The sequence below is a fragment of the Cyprinus carpio genome, chromosome B14 (assembly GCF_018340385.1).
Source record: "Cyprinus carpio isolate SPL01 chromosome B14, ASM1834038v1, whole genome shotgun sequence".
Lineage (NCBI taxonomy): Eukaryota > Metazoa > Chordata > Actinopteri > Cypriniformes > Cyprinidae > Cyprinus > Cyprinus carpio.
In genome coordinates this window covers 9,018,590-9,043,225 of record NC_056610.1, presented here as the reverse complement: position 1 = coordinate 9,043,225, position 24,636 = coordinate 9,018,590, and the positions used below count along the sequence as shown (strand labels likewise).

General features: G+C 37.5%; 2 protein-coding genes across 2 annotated transcripts; both read right to left on the bottom strand.

The window, feature by feature from the left end:
• Positions 1–1,060: 1,060 nt before the first annotated feature.
• LOC122139610 (transmembrane protein 271-like) lies at positions 1,061–3,319 on the bottom strand. The gene has a single exon (XM_042737965.1). It carries the CDS (start codon positions 2,734–2,736, stop codon positions 1,972–1,974), a length of 765 nt encoding a protein of 254 aa, XP_042593899.1. The 5' UTR covers positions 2,737–3,319; the 3' UTR covers positions 1,061–1,971.
• Positions 3,320–13,883: 10,564 nt separating this feature from the next.
• Positions 13,884–24,541, bottom strand: fnta (farnesyltransferase, CAAX box, alpha). Its single transcript, XM_019104297.2, has 9 exons — positions 24,325–24,541; positions 23,357–23,442; positions 22,955–23,069; positions 22,377–22,460; positions 21,973–22,099; positions 21,744–21,892; positions 20,759–20,821; positions 20,270–20,447; positions 13,884–15,708 (listed from the first exon to the last, which is right to left on the bottom strand). Exons 1-9 carry the CDS (start codon positions 24,456–24,458, stop codon positions 15,538–15,540), a joined length of 1,107 nt encoding a protein of 368 aa, XP_018959842.2. The 5' UTR covers positions 24,459–24,541; the 3' UTR covers positions 13,884–15,537.
• Positions 24,542–24,636: the final 95 nt, after the last annotated feature.

The following is a 24,636-nucleotide window of genomic DNA, read 5'->3' as shown; positions in this document are numbered from 1 at the left end:
ATGTGACACTTTAGTAATGATGCTGAAAATTCATCTTTGCATCACAGGATTAAATTACATTTGAAAATATATTCAAATAGAAAAGAGTCCTTTTAAATTGCAAATATTTAACAAGAGTGTGTATATTCTGACTAAGATTATTTGCACATATCCTACAAATCTCAGAATGCTTTTTAGACCATCTCAAATCATTCTGGAGAACATGATCACCAGGTTTTCAGAGCTGCTCTTATTAAAGCAAACAACATTATGAAAATAGCAGCACTTTCACTCATGGTCTCAGACGTTTAGACCCCACTCTACGTCCAGCTCCAGTAACGTCTCAGACAAAAGCTTATCTCTTTAATCGGGAAAAGCCTCATCAGAGGTTTTGGTGTTGTGCCAAAGCATATAATATCCACTCAGAATAATTACCGAACTCACGCAAATTCTTCTTGTGTTTGTAATGCATATAATACCTCAGAGGAAAAGCGCAGCTCTTTGAAAATGTCCCCGTGGCATTCAGTGAAATCCATTCAGATGGACTCAAAGAGATCTTTCTAAAACGCTAAACTGAAACGTATGAATGTGTTTGTTACATTAAACAACCTGCTTTGCTTTGTACACCAGATCAAACTTGACAAAGCAAGCAAATCTGCATTTCAAAGACTGGGTTGTTACATATCTAATTACACGCAGGTAGAAAAAGGGTCAAGGAACCATGGCAACACCTGCTGCAGGCAGACATGCGGTCACCTCCCGAGAAGCACTGCATGCACAAATGCATTAGTTAACCTGAACTCAACAGCAACATTAGGAGAGAGTACATACACCTTTTATTCAGAAGCTAAACATAAGCAATATGAGGGAAAACAAGAGAGCCACATCGAGAAAATACATGTGCATCCCTAGTCAAAAAAATACTGTGTACAGGATTCCCAATAAAACGTCAATCCTAGTGTTAATCCTAAAGGAAAAATCCTACAGGAATTCTTATTTGATTCTTAGAGTGCTATTTGGAATTTCATAGGTTTCTTGCTACTGGACAATGATAGGATAGGTGTTAGGTACTTTTTTGTTGTTGTTGTTGCCTGTCATTTTAATATGGGCAGCAGCAGTGGCTTTTTGTCTGAAACATCAGGGATGAAGAGATTATAAAGAAATCATGAGGCTGAATACAAGATGTCTTATTGCAGGCCTTTCAGAATACTTTTGATGTTCTACAGGGACATTTTATCCAGTTGCAAATCGTAATAGCCCTTCTGGGAATTTTCTGGGTATTTTGTTGGAATAATAACACAATTATGATTCTGGTTCTAAATGATTAGTTCTAAATCATCACACACCTAACAATGAGTCAAAAAACAAATGTTCTTTCAGTTTCCTTTTATCATAGGCTCATTTTGTCCTGAACTTCTTTTTGTTTTGCCACATGTTGAAATCCTATAAAACATATCCTTTATGGTTGGGTGGATTTTGACTAAGGATTATTTGGCAATACAATCAACCAGGAAAGTAAAAAACAAAAAAAAGTTTCATGTATACTTCCAGTACGTTTACGTTCTCATTTGTTCTTTTTGCCCAATTGGTAACTTCTTTTTGTTTTGTGCCCTGCTGGAATACTGTAAGAAAATCAGGATCCTTAAAATTCCAAAAAGTCCAATGGGAATCCTGTACACAAACCTTAGGGATTTAGACAAGGGATGAAGTGAGAATACAATCGGTCAGTCAAAAAACAAATTTTGCATGTATATTTAATCCTTTCAGTACGTTTACCTTCTCATGGGTTCGTTTTGTAGTTTATCAACAACTGTAGGGTTTGTTCAGAGCGCTGGCTGTAACCTCCACTGAATTAAAAAGTATATTAGGCAACAGTTGGTCACCGTAATATAGAAATAATCGTGTCGATTCCAAGTTCAGCGTGCCGAATGCGTGATTGTCACTGCAAAATTGCAACTCGGTTCCTCTTCTTTGCTATTCGCTGCTCGCTTCTCAAGGGAATATGTCCTCGTAGGCAGGTGGCAACTCGTTGTGAAGCGGGTAAGAAAACGGGTACGTGTGATTAAGCTCCGGATTGGCGGGCGAATAGCCCGGCAGCTCCATGGACGGGTGGCCCCGGCTTTGCACCTCCCCGTCGTTCAACGCGTGAAACACAGCCAAATTGATGTAGGACACCGGCTGGAACTCCGTGACCGCGAAGTCGCGCTCCTCGTTCAGCACGATCCGCGCGCTCCGCCTCTGCGTCCGGCGTCTCCGGTGAAACTGCGCCGTTTGGTAACGCTTGATGATCACCAGGTTCATCAGCCCCAGGATGCACTCCAGAGTGTTAAGGATAGTGGAGACCACCAGACACCGTTGGTACACTTTGAGCCGGTCGCACGCCGGGTTTACATCCACAGAGTTCTGGCAATAGTGCGCGTACTTCTTCTCCACCAGGGACACCGTGTCGCCATCCACCACCGCGCCGGAGAACGCCGTCAGGACCCCCAAAAGAAACACTAAGATCCCAAAGAGGAAGAAATTCGCACATCTGGGCTTGCCCCGGCAAAAGACCAGCGCCACCCCAATCAGGACCTGCCCGAGAGTCACCAGGATGCCCGAGTAAAACGCGCCGGCCGCGGTGGCCAGGTGAAAGTGCGCTCGCACCCTGGAGCCCAACGCGATGCATTTGAATCCCACGACCACGGCGCTCACGGCGCACACGAAGAGCAGACTGCTGGAGACGATGGTGCACAGTCCTTTGCCACTCAGCTTCATTATAATCCTCCTCTGCCTCCTTCATCCTCCTTTGTCCTCCTCGTCAGCTCCTCTGGAAGCGCTGTCAGTTGGTGACATGACTCGCCGGTGGTTGCGCTTCGGTTCTAGGATCTCCGACTCGCTTTTATTAATTATGGATAGGCTCCTTCTGCGGAAACGGCCCCCTAAATCCAAACCAGAGGTTGCGGTCACCTTCATGACCCTGTCGCTCCATCCATCCAGCCCCTTAAGGCGATGAAGCGCATCCCTCACGTTTGATGCTGGAGAGGGAAGTGTCCTCCCCCTCTCGCTGTGCGTTCATGCAGCACTGAGACCGAACTTGGGCTGCTTGAGGCTGGAGATCAGGGGAAAACGATCCTACCCCCTACTGGTCTCTCTTACCAACTACTGAATGTGTCACAGAGGCTCTCGGAGTGTTCTTCGTGATGTCACGCTTTTAAATGATCCTCTCAGTTTAAATATATCAAGGATAACAGCGCGAAATCGTCAGGCGCTACAGAAAAGTATATTCATGACTGGAGCTCTTTATACAGAGGGGTCCAAAACTCTGAGACATCACTGAAAACTTCCTGTTTCTCTGCGTCAGTAAGCCATGGTTTTGTCAAAAGTTTCTTTCCACCCTTTGTCTGCCAATTGGTCAAAAAAATAAAATATAAAGTAAACCTTGATATGCCTCAAATTGAAAAATGTCAAATAAAAACTTTTAGATTTTTGTACCATGTTGTAGAAGTAAATGGATAGTTAATGCACAAACCAACAACACAATTTGAAAATGCATATGCATATTTAAGGACAAATTTATGTTTTAGATGGTGGACATGGCTAGCAGTCTCTTTTTAAAATCTCTAGTTCACTACAAACTGCAGTGTGACAGGTGAAACTTTACAATGAAATTAGTACACTAATCACTTCAGGTTTATAGATAATGCAAGCTCATTACAGCTGCATGCACTGCATACAGGAAGTATGGAGCACTGGCCTTGCAGGAAGGTCTCTTGAAGCATCTTGGAGACGTTGTCACAGTTCTTCTGGATTTAGTATGTCTCAGTTTCTTCTGTTTCTTCTTGTCTTTCCAGACAGACTAGATAATGATGAGACCAGATCTCTGTGTGCAGCACTGGTGGTTGTCAGACTACTTGTGCAAACAAAAATCTTACTGGATTATTACAATTAATGGCAAAATGAATGCTTGGAAATGTAAATTGATATTTCCTACTGAAACACTACAGCTAAATATAGCTGTTTATTATTTAACTGATTAAAAAAATTAGATGGTATAAATATTAATGTTCTAATAATTTGGCCCACCACTGTGTGTATATAAATATAACTTTGTATTCCATCTCAAACCAATTCAAATGCAGTGAGACCCAGACTCCTGCTGTAGACAGTCTATAGTGTGTTCAAGTGGTTCAACTACATCTTAATGCACCTGTTTGCTAAATGGGAGAAAAAAAGTCACAAAGGCTGTATTTTTCATTGCAGGACCTTTTGAATGGTTGGGTGGATCTTCAGCGAGTCTCTGCGTCACCTTTAAAAAGTGTCTGATGTGCAGATGATTCATCTTTTACGGGTTCTTTAGAGCAGACGTGTCCCACATGCGCAACTAAATGCATCCTATTTTTGGGAGTGCCTTGTGTGTCGCAGCAAGTGATGCTGAAAGGTGTTTGATGGCAGCAGATTTTCATCTGCACACACCCCAGAGACAGAGGCACAGACGGAAAATTGACTCTTTGTCTCACAAATGAGCATGTTGCACCAAATCCACATGAACACATTCTGCTCTGCTGGCTGCTGAAGTCATGTTATGCTTTTATATCATATGGAGCAGACAAACTACCATCAGCCAATGTTTTGTCTCCTCAAAGCCAAGAATCGGAGCTTTCCAAATAAAAAGAACATGTACAGTACAAAAAAGTTTGAATTTTACAGATAATTGGTTTGTGGAAGTTGTTAAAATTGCAAAGCTGCCAATGGTAAAAGACTGCAGTCAACCAGAAAAGACAATACTGTAGCAAAAGCTAGTTATTCTTAGTCATAGAAATCTTTTTGAATACGTATTAAAGAGAAATAGTCTGAGCTAAAAGTTCATAAGTAGTGACGTGAAGTCGAGAAGTGAAATTAGGACGGGCAATTTCAAGACTGGCTGATTCCCTCAAGCGCCCTGCAGAGAGAAGGGCTGTTTCTCGATTCCCTGGAGAAACCAGTTTATCAAGCCAATACATACACATTAAAACAGCGCAAATTATCCCCAAAAGCTCCAATCTGAACCATAGAATCTAACAATTATCTCCGTAATGCTGGTAATCACTGCAATTAAATGCTGTTCTGGGTGAGAGGCGGTCTCGCTTGCGTCTCGTGTCTGCACCTCATGCCGAGACAAAACGCGACATTCAAGACTACGAAGCATTGTGAAAATGCTCCCGGTGCAATTCCCTAGACACTGCATGTTGATGCTTTTTAAGCTAAAAAAAAAAAACACTGCTCTTATAGCAACTGCTTTGGAAACATAGACTTTGGATATTTTTGTATGTTTCTTACATTTTACTACTGTAGAATGATGTATTTCTGAGAATATCTGCTAGGAATTGACTGGATTGTGCAAAGTTGCTGTTCCAGACCAGAATGAAGCCAGATTGAATGTGAGTTTGCAGTATTGCATAAGTAGTTTTTGGCAATATTTTAGAAAGGCTTTCAGATGTTTTTCAAAATATCTTCTTTTGTGTTCCACAGAAGAACAGAAGTCATACTGGTTTGGAACAACACGAAGGGGAATGAATGATGATAGAATTTTCATTTTTGGGTGAATGAAAATTGAAAATGTACTCACCCTCAGGCCATCGAAGATGTACAGTATTGATGAGTTTATTTCTCTCAAACGAGTTTATTTCTTCATGGAAACAGAAATTGAGCATTACATCACTTGCCATCACCAATGGATTCTCTGCAGTGAATGGGTGCCATCAAAATGAGAGTCCAAACAGCTGACCAGAATAATTAATTAACATCTTGTGAAGTGAAAAGCTGCATGTTACTTCAAACCATCAATTCTTGTCATATACTCATAATATTGCTTTGTCCAGTGAAAAAGTACATTCCCGTTTGTCCTCTCATATCAAAATCCACCAACATATTTGTTCAGTGCCGTTTTGAGCTGTTTTCTCTTGTAAACAGTGCTTGATCGGTGCATATTTCTCTCCTGATTCAGACGAGACAACTTTTTCACCGGAGAAGGCAATATTATAGATAGAGGATTTAGCCAGATGTGGTTTGAAGATAAAAACATCTTGATTTCGCTTCTAAGGTGTTAATTGACAGACTGGAGTCGTGTGGATTACTTGTGGGTTACTGTGATGTTTTTATCAGCTGTTTGGACACTCATTCTGACGGCACCCATTCACTGGAGAGGAGCCATTGATGAGCAAGTGATTTAATGCTACATTTCTCCAAATCTGTTCTGATGAAGGAACAAACTAATCTGCATCTTGGATGGCCTGAAAGTGAATATATTTTCAAACACTTTATATTTGGGTGCCATTTCTTTAACAAATTGATAAATATTAACCAATAGCCTATATGGCCTTTAAGCAATATCAGCCAAAGTACTTTCAGAGAGTTATTTTGATGAAAGATTATGAATTCAAACTTCATGTTGACTTACAGCCTTTTGCACAAGGCCATTGAGATGCTGGACATAAGTCACCCTTACTTGAACCTGTCCTGGCTCGCTTCTGTACCACCACCATCCCATCTGAGTAAAGCTTCAAGGGGCTGAAAGTTAAGAACAGGGTTGTGTATAGAGTACTGTTCAAGGTTTTGGACATGTTTTCAGCAATATCAAAAAATATATTTCTGCTTCTTAGCAGTAAGCAAGCCTTGGCTTCGACAAGAGTTTCTTTTTCCACCTTTGTCTGCCAGCTGGTCTAAAAAATGAGTAAACCTGCCTCATACAGGGAGTTTCAGAATTTCTAACTTTCGTGTTCATATTAAACATCTTCAGCTCTTGAAGACTGTCAGACTGACAAATACAACCCAAGGCCAAACAAATCAGCAAAAGACATTTAAATATGATACATCTTCAAAAGATGCCAAGAACAAGTTGCTATATTATCTGACAACCACAAACAGCCTACAGCTAATGAACTATATTATTTTGCGGAACAACTGGTTATTCAGATTAATAATAATAAAAGCACTTATCAAATCTCAAATCAGCGCTTACACCCAGTTCAGTGCAGTTCACCCAACTCATCCTCATTTAGTTCCAAATGCAGACTTTCAAGCTTTAAAATGGACGCACCAACATCACAAAGCAACATAAGACATATGGGCTCCAACAAAACATATGGGCTATTTTTATCTGAATACTGCTTTATGTCATCTTTAAGCTGAAACATTTCAGTCCCCATTTATTATAATTGTATGGGAAAGACTGAACAGAACAATTCTGCGTAAAGTGTATACTTCTCTGTCAAGAGCAGATCTCGGCGTTGTCTGTTCTCCGGTGCAGAGTCTCACTGGCACATGGCAGCACCGGCAGATCTAAGAAATCCCAGGAGAAACAAACAGGAAGCCGGAGACAAAGAAGTGCCAAATAACTTAACAACAACAGCGCTTTCACTATTCAAAATCAGGATGAGCAGCACGCACTCATCTGGAACAGGACACAAACTGGAAGCGTGCCTTAAAAGCTGAATAAAATGAAAAAGACTTCAGTGTCTGGTGGCAAGAACACATCAGATGTTTTAGACATTTTTAGGGTATGAAATGCAGTGTGAGTTCAAGTTGATATGTGGGTGCAGTTTGCTAAAACAAAACTCTGCCATAATGCTAAGGTATTGTAAGGATGCTGCAAAACTGTAAAGAAATATTACTGGAGTATGTTTTACAAGAAAATACTACTTAAGGCTTTTTACTTCAGAACTGTAGTTAATTCAGTGTGTTTTTGTATTTATTTGTAAAGTTTACTAGCAATAATGAAAATTCTTTTGAGGTTAATCCTACACCAAATTTTGTGACAGCTAAAATGTTTTGAGTGGTTTTTACATTACATTTAATTAGCAGACGATTTAATCCAATGCTACTTTCATAGAAGGGAATAATTTATCACATAAGAGCCAAAAATTTTATAGTGTCATGTCTTATAAAGAGACTTTATACTGTTTATTCAGAACACCATCATGTATTGGTGCTTTTAAAAATTAGAAGCCAAAACAATGATCTGAAGAACCTAAAATGTAATATAAAGTACTTTTTAATGTCCAAAACTAACTCTATACAATATCCATAGAAATGCATCTGCAACTTTTTAGCATGTTGCTATGCAAGGGTTTTGATGGGTTTCTAGATGCTGGTCACTTTTGTAACTTTTCTGATCACATAGTAAAATAACAAAATCATAATTTTAGGAATCATTTCTATCTGGAGCACAGAATTACGTCAACGTTTAATTTTTAGTGTTAGGTGTAGGATTGCAAAGGAAAAGGGGAAAATTTCAGAAATTTTCCATGTTTCCAAAAATTCCTGGAAAGTTTCCAAAATTTCTTTGGAAATGTTCCACCCTTTTGCAGCGCTAGTCAGGGGTTTGTTCAGATCACTTACCCAAAGCAATAATAATACAGTAGTAATGTTTGACTTCGCAAACACTACTAATTAAAGACCTAATCTTGTTTCCCTTGTTTTTCAACATGTCTCCTCTCAAGCAATGATGTGCAGTTTATCTTTGTTATTAACAAATTCACTCTTTCAATGGCAGCAGCAATACTCCTTCCTTCCATGACACACACTCATTGGATTTGACAGCGCCAAGTCAACCAGAAGGTCAAGCCACAATGAAAGCAGAATGTATTTTATATTGATTAACTGCTTGGACTAATTATATTACAGTGACATGTTACAGCCCACGCAGGAGGAAGAGAAGAGACGACTTGACTTCCATATTAAACACGTATCAGAGATATCATATTCTGAATAGAAGACTACAGCTCTCGTCAAGTCTACCATAGCAGCACCAAACAGAAATGCAGAAATAATGACTGTTTTCAAACACTCAGACAAACAAGAACCAGACAAATCCTCCCACCACAAACTCACGCCATTGTTTGAGTCAATTTTGCCATGTCAGGCCACTCATACAAAGAGATTTCAACTCTGTTTGATGCAACTAGTGGAACAGATGTTTTAGTGCAGTTTTTGGTGTAAATACAAATGTGCAGTTAGTTTGGCTTCTTAGTAAGATCTAGAATTTTATAGGACACAAATGTAAAGTGTGAAGGAAAAAGCAAAAAGGAACTGACCACCAGCCTTCAAAATTTAAGTTTCTATATAGGGCAAAATGCTTTTATAGTCTGATGTCACAAGAAGAGACTGTTTAGGGTAACTTATATTTGAAAATCATCATGGACTGACTGGTGCATTAAAAAAAGTGATCTGAAAAAAATAAAATAAATTAACATCAAGAACTTTTAATGTCCAAACACACATTAAATAAACCCAAATAAAAGAACATTGTATACGCCCAAAATGGTGATTTTATATGCATTTGAAAGAAAATTAACAAAAATTTAACTGAAAAACCAACCCAAAATGAAAACAAACCCAAGAACCCTATATGTATATAATATATATATATCTAGATATATATATATATATATAGATATACCCTATATGTATATACACACAAAATGGTTATCTTAAAGGGATACTCCACCCAAAATGAATTTTTGTAATTAATCACTTACCCCCATGTCGTTCCAAACCTGTAAAAGCTCCAGTTCGTCTTCAGAACACAATTTAAATCAAAAATAACGACTTTATTCAATAATTCCTTTGTCAACGGTCTCCTTTGTAAATTAACATATCGATTTAATTTTTGTATGCTCTTCTGTATCATCCGTGCCACAAGGATGCACTGTTTTAATTTCAAATCAAAGCTAAATACATGTAGAAACACTGCATCCTTGTGGCGTGGATGACACAGAAGAGCATACACAGTATACGGTGATATGGACAGACACAGAAAAGACTGTTGACAAAGGAATTATTAAATAAAGTCGTTATTTTTGTTTTCATCGCTTACAAACAGTGTTCCTGTCGCTTCATATAACCCAGATTGCATGTCTGATGGCAGATACAGTATTCTGCTGTGATGACGACTTTCATATCTTTTCTGGACCTTGACACTGTTATTTATTTGGTAGTCTTTGGGACAGTCTCAAGCCTCCAGGTTTTCATCCAAAATTATATTGTGTTCCGAAGACTAACAGAGCTTTTACGGGTTTGGAACGACATGGGGGTAAGTGATTAATGACACAATTTTCATTTTGGGGTGGAGTACCCCTTTAAGGCATAGTCCACCCAGAAATGAAAACGGTTCCAAATCATTATGACTTCTGTTCTGTAGAAGATCTTTAGAAGAACATCATTGAAGCCTATTGTATGGACAAAAACATCTTCAAGATACAATCAAAAGAAGAGACGTTTTATGTAAGATATTTTCTATTTACATAGAAAACCATCAGGCACTAGAACATTAAAATATTAGAAACACTGATCTGAAGAAACTAAAATGTAACAAAGAACTTTTTAAAGTCTAAACACACATGAAGCCAACCCAAGAACCCCATGTACACATACAATTGTGATCTTGTGGTTAAAAACATGACATGTTTCTTCTGCAGAACACAAAAGAAGGTATTTTGATGAATGTTGGGAATCGAACAACACTGGAGTCCATTTGACTTCCAACTGTATGGACAAAAACTGAGACATTTCTCAAAATATCTTCTTTAAGGTACTTTCCATTTCTTGAGGAAACCATCATACATTGAAAGACAAGAAAGCTTGAAAGAAAGAAAGAAAAAGAAAAGAAAGAAAGAAAACAAAAAACAAAAAACAGTGGATTTGAAGACAAAAAAAAGAAAAAAAATGAAATGTAACATCAAGAACTTTTTAATTTTCAAATACAAATAAAACCAATACAAAAGTCCTAAATATATGGTCTAAATTGTGATGACTTGAAGAATATATACATAAGTCTATATATATATATATATATATATATATATATATATATATATATCATATATATATATATATATATATATTTTGAAGAACACAGAATCTATTTGAGTTCCATTGCATTGCCAAAACATTTCTTACCTTCTTTACTGTTTCACAGAAGAAAGTGAGTCATACAGTTTTGGAACGATGTGAAGGTGAGTAAATAAAGATAGATTTCTAATTTTCGGCTGAACTATGTCTTTAAGATGTAAGTGTACCATAATAGCCATGACTTACATCCAAAGGTACTCCACAAACGTTCACAGCTCCATCATAAAACACATTCACGACAGACCAACAATAATTTGGCCTCCCATTTCAAACTGTTGTTCATCTCCGTCTCAGATGAGCAGGGATTTATGTTTTATAAGTATTCTCTCCCTGAGCTCGACAACAGATAAAGGTTTACCTGCCCACCAACAGCTGCATTTGATGCTTGAGATCTCATTCATGCACACACAGACATGGCTTTATGACGAACACCTTGTAAAGCAACTTTTACCCCAGTGTCGCCTAGCAACCATGATCTCCATTAAGTATCAAAGTTTAGCGTAAGGAGGACAAATAAAAATCATGTAGTTGCTTGGCTTGCTTAGCACAAACATTGTGAAACGAGAAAAATGGGGAGAAAAGCTATTTAAGAAGCCTTGGTGCACAGGGCAGGTGATGAGCTGTCTGACCTCTGGCATCGCTATATGTGTCGAGTAGCAGGTCTTGGCACAGGCTGCAATTAATAATGGATGGATGTTATTTACACGCGAAACAGCACAAGGCATTTCCTCCAGACCTCCTCTGATGAGTTTCTGCCTCATTTAGGATCACATTCCTGCCGTTTCTCGCAGGAACTCTTTAAAGTTGGCTGAGATATGTCTCGCTTTCTGTCGTTCTCCATTCAGATGGCGTCTGTTCTGCTGCAGTTTATTGCCGGATGGAAAGGTTATGAAACAGACCATGAAATTCAGCTGCACATGTTGTCACCTCACACAAATGACTGAAAAATCCTGCCATGGCATACATGCAAATTGAGGATTTACATTATGGAATTGGTATTTGAACCACTGGGGTCTGAAGAGACACGATTAATGTGGATTTGTACTTCATTAAAGCTCTGTGCCCCTGCGGTCCCGTGTCAGGTTCTGATAAAGACCGTGTGGGACTCACGAGGGGTGATGTATTTTATCTTGTTCCATCCAGCCCTGTTCAACTAAGGTTTTCATCTGCTGTAATGGATGCCTGTTTATCTGAATCTGACAAATGACACTATGTCTGCTGGAGTGGTTGGGAAGCTACAATCTGTTCATTTTTATGCTTAAAGGGTTACTCCACCCCAAAATGAAAATTGTGTCATTAATCACTTACCCCCATGTCGTTCCAAACCCATAAAAGCTCCGTTCGTCTTCGGAACACAATTTAAGATTTTTTGGATGAAAACCTGGAGGCTTGAGACTGTCCCATAGACTGCCAAGTAAATAACAGTGTCAAGGTCCATAAAAGATATGAAAGTCATCTTCAGAATACATCATCTGCCATCAGACGTGCAATCTGGGTTATATGAAGCGACGGGAACACTTTTTGCAAGCGATCATCTTCAGAATACATCATCTGCCATCAGACGTGCAATCTGGGTTATATGAAGCGACGGGAACACTTTTGCTTTTATGTTTTTTGGAACGACATGGGGGTAAGTGATTAATGACAAAATTTCACTGTTATTTACATGGGTCTAGGGGAGTATCCCAGGTTTAACTCAATTTTGGGGTGGAGTATCCCTTTAACTACAAAAGCCATGGGGTGTGTTTAAATGACATGCTGCCTGCATACTATTCTTTTGAAAATAAGTATGGATGGAATACTAAAAATCTAGGCCTATAACCTACAAGGGCACTGTAATCTTGGTACAGTAAGTAACCCTGGTCCCCACTGACTTCGTTTTTTTTTTTTTTTTTTTTTTTCATACAATGGAAGTCAATGGGGACCATCAACTGTTTGGTTATGCACATTCTACAGCTTCTTTTATGTTTAACAGAAGAAATAAACTCATAAAACCTAGGTTTACAAGAACTTGAGGGTGAGTATGATGACAATTTTCATTTTTAGGTGAAAAGGTGCAGTTACACTTGCTATGATCTAATTTGTTTATTTATTGTCAGAAATATGTTTTGACAGCTGAACAATGGATATGCTGTTAAACAACAGTATAAACTGTACTTCTATCCTCACATTTCTGTCAGAAATTAAATATGGTGCTACCCTGAGTAAGGTCTATTTTGTACATTTTTGTCCGCAAAATTTTGCCAAAATCTCATTAACGTGTCTGCACCTTTGAGAAGTAACTAAATAAATAGAGCGACACCACTAAGTTAACTTGCATCGTGTGACAATATTTTCACCATTCTTTTACAATTACACGCTTGTCTTCCCAACAAATCGCAATGTCGACTTTATTTTAAACATCTCAAATAAGAGTATAACAAAACAGACTCACCGAAACGATCCTTTGTTTCTCTTATGCTGGGTCTAGGCCTAGTCTGATCAATTCAAGTGAATTGGTTTGGCTTGACTCAGACTATAGTATTTCACTGGATAGCTATTTTTTGTAGCTAACTACGTATTCAAAACAGTCGCTTGGATGATAAATATTAACAGATGAGCTTGTAGCTTAGCAAGCAGTTTCAGAATAGCTTCCACAACGCAATGCTCCCAACCTGACTTGCTCTTTCTAGTGCGCCAAACTGATAGTGATATGTTGCATTTTTAGTCCATTTCACCAACTTTCTCTTTCAGGTCAATTGAGTATCAAACAACTTTAAAAATAACCTTGCTGTTGAAGTTAGCTTTATAGCTACTTTATAGCTATCCTAAACATGCAAAGTAATAAGGTCAAATGACAACAAAGCAGCATACAAATGTTTGAAAAGTTTGTTGTTGCATACAGTTTCACACACTATACTAAATGGCTGGAAGTGTAACAAAAACAAAAAAAATCAGATCAAAAAAAAAATTACAAAAAAAATTATATATATATATATATATATAGCAAAATGCTTATATTCCATACAGACCACAGCCATAAAAGAAACCAGGAAAAGAATGAACTCATAGTTTATTTAAAAAGACTGTTCTGATGTGATCAAAGGCCTGAAAAAGGAAATAAAACAGAACAGAAAAGGAAACAACAACATACACTTTAAGATCAGACAGTCCCAGGGGCCAAATCTACCAGTAACCCACAAGTCAGTCACTGTCACGGGGGTAATAGCCATCACCGTCACTTGCCTCTGACATCTTGTCGAACACCAAAAATCATCCAGCTGCATCTAAACCTCATTCCTTTCAAGTTTGCCTGAGTGGAGATGCAGCAAAGTTCAAAGGAAAGTTACCTTTCTGTGAGCTCCCGTCCTGGGCTCTCTCTGCGTGATTTGGAAGGCATTGTTTTCTTCTTGTGTACGGTCGATGTCTGCAGCCTGTCTGCATCTGGAAATGAGATAACAATCCTCTTTTCTCACACTATAGTGTATCTCAATTAAGCTCCAGAGCCTTTGGTCTAAGCACATTCACTTACACAAGCCGACTTGATTGCTCTTTTCTTTTCTTTTCTGAATTTGATGTGAAAATATTTTGGCTGAAACAAATTCATCATTGAGGCATTTTAACTTTAAACTGAGTCCATTATCAATAATAATGCTTCCTTTTTTAATCAGCTGTTTGGACTTTAACTCTGACGCAAATTGCAATTCTGACTTTGTTCTCTTTCTCTGATGTGCTTAATACTGTAATGTTCTAATGCTACAGCAGGAAGGTCTCATTGCCAGGGCTCTGCACCATAAACACTTCAGATCCTGCCACAGGGCTCTTCATCAGATGAGTGCCCTTGAACGAGGATCATTACCCCCTTGTACTTTAGGGAAGCTGTACTGCTTTGACCCCAGTCTTTGCCCACAGATGTCTGCTGAAGTCAGAGTAAATACAGCCTGTGCTTAGTAACAAAAAAATGACTCATAATAGCAAACAGTAGCTTAAGTTAACGAAGTAGAATTATCCTTCACTGGAAGCTATAAAAGACAGACTTTCTCATACCTGTACTGTCCTGACAGCAAAGCAATGAGCTGTGGAGGCCGTTTTCTTTCACAGAATAAAACAAAGTGATAAAAACCAAAAGATTAAGTATAATATTGGTTAAGTATCCTGCTAAAAATTGCATTGAAATCTGAAACCTGCCTATAAATCAAACACTTTAGACAACTCTTAAAAACAGTCTTCTAGTAACGAGTCACTTTCAGATCCTATTTCAACCAGGAAATGTAAGACAAAAGAAATAAAGTCAATCAGCTTTAGCATTATCCATCATTATTTCTGAACATACAAAAAAGCGTGTACAGTGACAGTCTGAGCAGAGTTTGGTAACACAGACCAGAAGATGCTTTGGCAAGAAAAGTTTCTGACTACACCTGAAGCATGTTGGCAACGTATTCGTTCTGATAAATGACACTTTTAACTTCTGAAAACTAAAACATAAGTTTGAGTGGTATGATTAACTGCCAAACTCCCACAGTCCATTTCATTCACTGTACAGTTCCTTCTGAGCATGTTTAAGCATATGGCTACTTGGAGTTTGACACCGTTCTGACTTACAAGCGCTGCTGTTAAAGCCTGCACACACAAGCACTCATACAAAGATAAAGAGTCTATCATGTCTCAGAATTTCTCTGTCTAAGCATGTGTCCAGGCTTGTGTTTCTCCTCAAGGGTCACTGGCCTCCATGTCGGGCTGCTGGGACGAGGGAGGAGGTGGTGGGTCAGAGGAGGAGGAAACAGGGTCTCCTGAGCCATACGTCTTCTGCAGAGAACGGGACACGTAATTCCAGTATTCCCTTCTAATGGTGTCCTTTTCCTCGGCCAGGAGCTTACAAAGCTAAAAAATACAAAGAGGTGTGAAAGAGTGAGAACAATCAGGGCTCTTTTTATTGATGGAGATAGCAGAGATGTTACGGAGGGGAGAAATGGAAATGCATTCTGACAAGAACCAAAAAAAAGAAAAGAAAAAGAAATGTATGGTAAACTCCAAGACATTGACTGAACACTGTACATATTTCAGAGTGGAAGTCTAAATGCAGCTCTGACATTTTCCCATGTAAAGAGCACCTGCGTACAGCAGTGAGACGGCCGGCTCCCTCTGAGCAGCAGTAAAAGCCAGTTCAGACCTTATGAAAAGAAATCTGCTGGTTACGCTCATCAATATTCTGCACTTCACAGCCTTACTGAAAGGTCAGCGGTCTGAGTTCTCCAGCTCGACCTGCTGAGGAATTCTCTAGAAGCATGGGATAAACAGGAGCAGAATCCTTTCTAGAATTGGCCTATCGGTAAGCCCCTCCCCTCGAACGCAGATGAGCCAAAGGCAGTTGAGTATCAGTTGCACGGGGAGCGGAACTCGGACATCTTTAGGTTTCAGTGCCATAGAGAATCATTGGAAGATCTGAAGCCTTCATGGGTTTGATGCTATAAAAATGGAAAACTGATGTGCCTGTGGTACTTGTAACACTGATTCCAGGTATCCTGAGAGGATGGGCAATGGAATTTATTTTATTGTATTTCCAAAACCCAAAGAAAACAGAGCAAATTGTCTGTAAGCATTCAACCCTAATCCCAATGAAGAAAAAAAAAACTTTCATTTTCTGCTTGTCATTAAGTTAGAATTTTCATCTGCTCAAGTAGTACATTAATGTTATCTTGTGCTTCAGCAAGGTATTTCTGCCTAAAACTAGCTAACGTTAAAACTAGTGAGTTTATGCAATGTACAAACATAAATAGCAAACTGTTCTAACGTCTTGTACAGTGTTGGTCAAAAACAAACATTTCAGTGCCTCTCCATATTAAAATGGTTAAATGTAAATTACCGCATTGACCCGAATATAAGACAATGTTTTCTTGGAAATACATCTGAAAAAACGCAGTCGTCTTATATTCAGGGTCTAGATTTAACGTCAACAATACACCTATGATTAGAAGATTCTGAGTGAAAACAAAAGAAAAAGAAAAGTTAGCCTGATGGGACCAAACTTCCTCTGTAAGTGATTTTAAAACGTACGACAACACCCAGATTTGAAGACTACAATAAGATTTCTACTGTTAATACTCCTAAACCTACCAATACTAGGGGATGCAGAATCTGGTAGGGTGCAGAATTTGGTACAGCACTGTAACATGAGGCATCTCCCGCTTGCACTGTGATTTGTAAACCCTCGCTTCCAAATTGATACCCTCAATATTTATTTTAAAATCTTTTATATATCCCTCCAAGGCATATTTAATTCCCACTTGAATGGTGGTCCTTCTGTCTCCAAAATAGTTCAAAAACATTGTGGGACAAGGTTTTCACACTGACAGCTGTCACTGTAAGACAGTGAGCAGCTCCTTTTGTTTGTCCGAGGGAGGAACAGGGCTTACCGATAGATCAATTGTAAGGCTTCCACAGTAGAACCCTTGAGAACCGTTTTAGAATTGTAAGAGTTTTCCAAAGTAGAATCTCTCAGATCCTTTCTAGAACCATTGTGAGGCTTCCACTGTAGAAATCCTTAGAAATATTCTGGAGCCATGTGAAGTTACGGAGAAGAACCATTCTAGAACTGTTGTGAGCCACTGAAGAAATCATTAGAAATGTTACAGAACTGTGATGTTTCCACAGTAGCACCCCTTAAAAAGATTTAATGAAGGAAAATGTAAGACTTTTTAAACAAAGAAAATACAATTTAGGGAATAAATAAAAGGGAACACAAAACGAATAGGATTTCTTAATATAAATGTCAAGAGAACAGACTCTAAATGAGTTACATTAGTAACACTTCAAAGTTTGAAAATACAACAAATCTCCATTACTTTTTAAATTAATTTTACAAAAGAACACAGCAGTACAAGGCTTGAATAGCTCTGTTCACATCCACTACAATATAGAAATAATTTTCACTGCCCACACTTCAAAAAAAGAGATGTTCTTCATCAGTATTTTTGTTATTTTCCATTGCAAATATCTAAAGATTCTTAAATCAAGATATCTTTACTTGAGAAGCAAAATTACAAAAGTACAAACTGATCAAAATGAAGTGAGTTTATAATTAAAAGAAGAACAAATAAACTCATAACGCATAAACTCACTTCATGGTGTTTAATTTTCCAAGACATTGTACATCTGTATCTAAAGTAATTGTATCTTAATTTATGTATGTTTAGTTATTTGTATTGCAAAAACTAATACTAAGGAAGACATTTTTTTCTAGAACCATGTGAGGGTTCCATATTACAAGCCCTCAGAAACATATGAGGGTTACATTTAAAAAAAAAAAAATCATCATTATATCATCAAATATCTTTTAGAATTATTATATAACTGATGTGAGCATTCAATTGTAGAACCCATCAGATCATATGATCATTATTTTATGTTATAACATTATTATTTTTGGGTGGAGTTTTACTGTAGAAGCCCTTAGAAACATTCAAGAACCATTTGAGGGTTATAATAAACGATTTTCACCATGTGAGAGCTACAATGTCCAATTCTACAGAAACACTCTAGAATTATGTAAATTCCATTTCTCTACAACTGTGAGAACTTTACTATAGATTCTGTACTGAAACTTACAAAATAAAGTTGGTTCAAGAATCAAATTCAGAGCATTTTCAGATGTGTAGATTTCTGAAACAGACTTAAACTGAATTTTCTTTTTGGTTATACATACACGCGCAGGAAACCAATTATGTGTGCATGTACATACCTATAAATATTATAGTGGGAATCAAGTCTTCATAATTGCACCTTTTTTGGAGAACAGCAATTACACAGTACTTTAGGATAAAAAGTTTTTTTTTTTTTTATTTGTGATAACTAATCATATAATCAGACACTTCTGCTTTTTACATAAGGCATTTCCCATTATGAATTATGATACAGTTTGGTTCATCGGTCTCAGATTGTTTTGGTGAGACTGTCATGTTTATATATGCCTAAATAAGCCAAACTAAGATGGGAAACAGCACCCGGTTATGAAACAAACACTCCAAACCAGCTGTGAAAACGTCCTTAGAGATTACAATCAGGTCTAGAACCGTGCAACTCGCTGAATACCATTCACCCCACATTACTATAAGCTTTCTTTTTTTGTCTTGGCACAAAACTATTAATTTCATATCCATGGACACTTTTCCTCTGACAGCTTTCATATTCCTCATCTCATATGCAGGCGAGTCTGACTACAGCTGAAAGGTTGAAGCGTTTTTTTAACACATACACATGGCCTCAATTTCAAAACAGAACTCCATCATCATCAATGTGGCACAGGATGAGAATCCCACAGCAAAGAAATCTCATTAACCTCAACACAGACACAACATCCGCACGTTTGTGGAGGAAAACACAAAGCCTGTCACGGAGAAATACTCAAGAGGCGAATAATACTTTCTCTGTCCCGATTTCCTTCCTTTATGCTAAGCTCTTTGACGTGCAGAGGCAGCCATGTTCCATTTTATATTAATTTTATTTATTGGTATGGATTAATTATTAATTAACATCTATTAAAGTTGTGTTGAGTTAATATTTAAAGACAAGCGCTTTCAGCTAAAGACAGAATTCCAAAATCTCTAATTACCTTAATAACTGGATGTGGATGATGTCTATTTTTGTACAAACCACCAAACTGTGAAATATTCAGCAGATTCTATGAAATATAGATATCTGTGAGTGAACCTACATGCTAAAAGAGATGAAACATAATCACTACACCAAAGAATTAAACCACATATTCTTTATGAGAACACTTTACATGTGATACGGGCTAATGAAATACGATAAAAAAAAAAAAAAAAAAAAAACAGCATTTGATAATGTTACCCATAATAAATGCTCATAACTGAGTTCACTTCTTACAGTAATGTTGCACATGGGCACATTATGTAAGTTTTGAGAAGTTTTACTACAGCAGTTCTGCTTCATTAATATGCTTTGGTGATCAATTAATGATTTAAATCTCAATAAATACTGTTTTTTTTACCTTAAAGGCAGCTATTTATAGCAGTTATTCACACAAAACTGACTATGTTTACATGCAGATTAATATCAGTATTTGGTCATACTACTAACACAACTGTCATATGACTGTATACAGGTGAGTAGCAGAGAAAAAGTGTGCATAGTTTACTTGTATCTTTTTCTGAAAAAAAAAAAAAAAAAAAAAAAAAAAACGTACAGGAATATTTAATCCAAAAATGATAATTTGCTGAACATTTGCTCAAGTGATGTAATGCTAAATTTCTCCAAATCTGTTCTGAAGAAGAAACAAACTCATCTACATCTTAGATGGTCTGAGAGTGAGTAAACATTCAGCAAATTTTCCTTTTCAGCCAAACAATATTTATCTTAATCTGAAAACGATCTTCATGTAAACATGGCTACTGTTTTCTCTTTATGCAAACTCACAGCTCACCTCCAAAGCCTTGTTGAGTGTTTCTTGCTGGTCGTAGCTGGAGTTATTGGTCTCCAGAGCATCTTCGTAGAGGTCGACCAGGAAGGCGGTGAGATATGGAGAACTACATGTGTCCTGAAGCTCCGTCACCTGTTCCAGCAGTCCAGGATACGAGGAGAGCCCACCATCCTGCAGGATCCTGAGCCACAGAACAGATGCTTTGAGACAAATCACAATATACACACAATGTTTAAATGCATGCAAATACTACACATATTTATATTTATTTCCAAGTATAAGCAACAATAATAGTGATGCATACCTTGGCAAACCCTGTTAATGATCCATGTTATGTTTTTGCCAATATATAGTCATAAACATTCATTCTGGCTCTTCAGTAAAAACTGTGTTTTTATGCAATACATCTACGTCTGTTAATGGTGAGAATCTGCCATCTGCTGGTTGACTGGATGACTTCACAGGCTGTTTATATCTGTTTGCAACACTCACCCTTTTAAATAATTCCAAGCGCTCTCGTTGTGAGGAGCTTTCTTGATTTGTTTCAGGGTGTACCTAAAAAGAGAAAGACGAGAAAGAGAAAAAGGGAAAGAGAGGCACTGAATGGTTTTATTTGGCCATATTTGCTTATCAAGTAACAAATAATAGTCTTAATGTGTAAATTCTACAGAAACTGTTTCTTTAAAAGCAGGTGGAACCAGATAAACATTCACATGTTGCAATAAGCAACCACACTAGCATGCTCTTCATATAAGCATCTTTAGGTGATACATATGCACATCACTTTGACTCTAATATGTTAATCATTTTATAGGTAATACATTTTTGTTAATGTTATAGAACTTTGCACTATTATAGAACTAGACATTACACTAGAACTAGACATTTCCATAAATTAGTTGCTACTTATCTCAAAATTCTTTTCTCTCGCAATTCTGAGATTACATTTCACAATTCTGACTTTTTCTTTCAATTAATCAGTATAAATTCAGTGCAATATAAACTTGCAATTCTGAGGAAAAAAGTCAGAATTGTGAAATAATTGTGATGTTTATAATTGTGATTTTTTTTATTTTTACTCCATGGCAGAAAAAAAAGGAATGTAAATGTAAATTCAGAGTAAAAAATCAGAATTATGAGATGTAAACTTGGTATTGTGAAAAATTAAGATTTTTTTATTTTATATCTTGCAATTCTTAGTTTATATCTTACAATTCTGACTTTTTTTCCTTAGAATTATGAGAAAAATCTAAACTGTGTGAATAAAAATTTGGATGCAGTTATTGAATAATCACCCTCAAATGCATAAAGCATAACTTCAAAAGCCTGAGAAATATGATATGCAAGTAAAAACAAAGAATTCATTCAAGGCCAGTATTAAGTATTTCAGCTTTGCAAAACTACAAAGGATCACATGGAGTTATACAATTTATCTTTGAGCAAAAAAAGCTATGATTTGGTAACGAATGAGACTCACTGCACTTCTCTGTCGAGGATGGCAGGGTCGGAGTATCCGCTGGTGTGACTAATCACAAAGTGTCTCTGATTCCAAGCGGAGTTATTCCTCACGTCCTCCTCTAACAATTCCTCCACATACTCCAGTTCTCCATCCCACAGCTTATACTCCTGGGACACACAGAGACAGACCATGAACACACATGCAGATCAGCAAACCGTTACACACCACACTAGACTTGGATCTGTACCTGGATGACCCACTGTCTGTGCTGCCATGCATGGTAGTTCTTGGCATCTTGACTAAGAGTTTCTGATACAAACTGCAGTTCTTCAGTCGGGTCCTTCAGCCACTCCACCACCATCCGCCTGTGATGCCTGTATATTTGCACAAGTTGTTTAATAATAATAACCAAGAGGGACTGGTTTACTAAAATGTACTCTAAAAATGGCTTAATTTTTTTAAATCATTTTGAAAAATCATTTTTTATAGTGTGCTAGTAAAATACGAGAGAATTTGAACCTACAGCAAAACTGATGAAAAACTCTAAAAATGGCTTCATTTTTTTAAATCATTTTGAAAAATCATGAATTTATTCATTCACTTTTATTCATCAAACTTCAAATTTGTACCAATAGGTTGAGGTGGACTTACCAGACTTGGTAGTTCTTAGGCTGATCCTCTATGATGGCAGTGATATACTTCATCTCTTCCTGCAGTAAAACTCTCCTGTAGTGCCTACAGACATTAAACACCTCACTTTAATGTAGGATGCAAGTGACTTGCACTGACTTTGTAGCTTTTTGCAGACCAAAGCAACCAGAAGGCTTGCTGATGTTTAAATCTGTAGCCACTGCAGACTTAGTGTATGTGTTATGCACATTAACATTCAAGAAATTAATGTTTATTCAGCAATGATGCATTAAAGCTGATCAAAGGTGACAGTAAAGACATTTATAATGTTACAAAAGTTTCCTGTTTCAAATAAATGATGTTCTATTTTTCTAGGAATTCTAGAAAAAGGAATCACATTGATAAAAATAATAAACAAGCAGAAAATCACCATATTAGAATGATTTCTGAAGAAACATGACACTGAAGACTAGAGTAACGATGCTGAATATTCTTACCAAACCCAACATTTTGAATAGTAGTGCTGCATTAATATGCTCTGGAACCTAAGAAGATATTCACATTTAGATGTTCATTTAATTATCCGCTATCTATCTCACCACACTGTGTAATTTGCAGCATTGAGTTCGATGGCTTCAGCAGTCAATGCAAACGCTCTCTCACTCTTCTCGTCGTTCTTCAGGAGCGCTCTGAACATGTCAAACACATCTGTAACTGCAGATGAAAAGACAAACACGTTCAACAAACGAACAGCTGATAATATACAGTAAGTAAACAAACCCTAACAGCATGATTGGGTCTTGTATTGCACTGAAATTGTTTATTTTGTGATAATTATGGCAGACTGAACATTATCCCATTGACTGCATGATTTCTTAAGATAAATGAGCATAAAACAGAGCGATGGATATGAGTTGGGATTATTCATGTGAGGAGAAAAGTATGAAATATGAAAAAAATGAGAAATTAATGTTCTGATTGAATAAACAAAAGACACTTACACTTCTCTGAATAAGCTATTTTAACGACAGGGTTTGGTCCATCATCTTGAGGCACGGGTTCTAGATCAGCCCACTCTTTTCTGTCCCTAAAATAGAAAAACAAGCACATTAAAAGACAGTGAACATTAAATGGCTCAGTCATTTCACCAAGACTTCATGAAAGGAACCTCTTATAAACTAATATAGCCAGATTTCTAGTGCTCAAAAAAGTGATTTAGTTCATATGCATCTCTTGAATGTGATATCACTCGAGGTGACACGTATCACAGAGTGTCAGCATTAAACCAACCAGTCAGCAGAATGAATCAATAAAGAAAATGGTTCATATGAATCTCTTAATTCTCAGTTCATTTGAATCAACCAGAAAACGGGTGACAGAATCTATAACAGCCTTGAACATATGTCTTTAGGCTTAATTTTCTGGAATCATTTTGTGTGTCTCAACTACTTTGAATGAATGGGTCAATGAATCAATGAAGAAAAATTACCCTCAGAAAACACCTACTGTATGATTAGACCTGGTAACTCAAGATTAAACAGACTTTTACAGTCCTGATCAGGATTTAAAAGACTCCTTTAGCCCAGGAATACTGGCATAAGAAAACATCTAGTCTAGTGTTAAATTCGGGATGAAAAATACTCCTTTAGTTCAGCTCTGCTGGATTACACAGGTTGTTTACATCTTGTTCAATCCAGTTCAAATGAATCATTCTGACGTATTGATTCAGCTCACGTGATTCACTCAGAGCGCTAACATCTAAACACATCTGTAGCGATTATTGACTAGATTATTAATAAAGGATTACACTAAAGTCGTTATTCTAGAGGATCTTTATTCACATCTAAAACGTTATTAAAAGCTGATGCCCCACATAATGCTGAGGAGAATAACTAAACATCTCTTACTTAAGTGATTAGCCGCACACACACTCTTTCAGTTATTATGCTAAGCTAGCTGCTAAACTCACCTGTAGAAGATATAGCCTCCTTTAACAGGCTCCTCATATTCCATCTCCACCTCCTCGACAGTGTTCTCCTCTTCTACTCCGTCCTCCTCCAAATTCTCCGCCACGGAGTAGGAAATTTCTTCAACAGAAGACATTGTTTAAACTGCACCTGGCTAACTGTGCAGATGGCTGTTGAAGCTGACAGATGTGTGAAGGCAGAGACGCGCCTGATCTAGAACGCTTTCAAAATAAAAGCCTGTCAAAGTCTTTACAGCAGTACAGAAACAGGACAGGACTAGGCAGAAATAATGCTGGAAACATGTGTATGCATGC

Excerpts from the sequence above, each read along its gene's own strand:
- LOC122139610 (XM_042737965.1), bottom strand. The coding sequence starts at position 2,736 with ATGAAGCTGAGTGGCAAAGGACTGTGCACCATCGTCTCCAGCAGTCTG.
- fnta (XM_019104297.2), bottom strand. The coding sequence starts at position 24,458 with ATGTCTTCTGTTGAAGAAATTTCCTACTCCGTGGCGGAGAATTTGGAG. Across the intron at positions 21,893-21,972 it reads ACAGACAGTGGGTCATCCAG|GAGTATAAGCTGTGGGATGG; the intron begins GTACAGATCCAA and ends TGTGTGTCCCAG. Across the intron at positions 15,709-20,269 it reads CACTCAACAAGGCTTTGGAG|CTTTGTAAGCTCCTGGCCGA; the intron begins GTGAGCTGTGAG and ends TGTATTTTTTAG.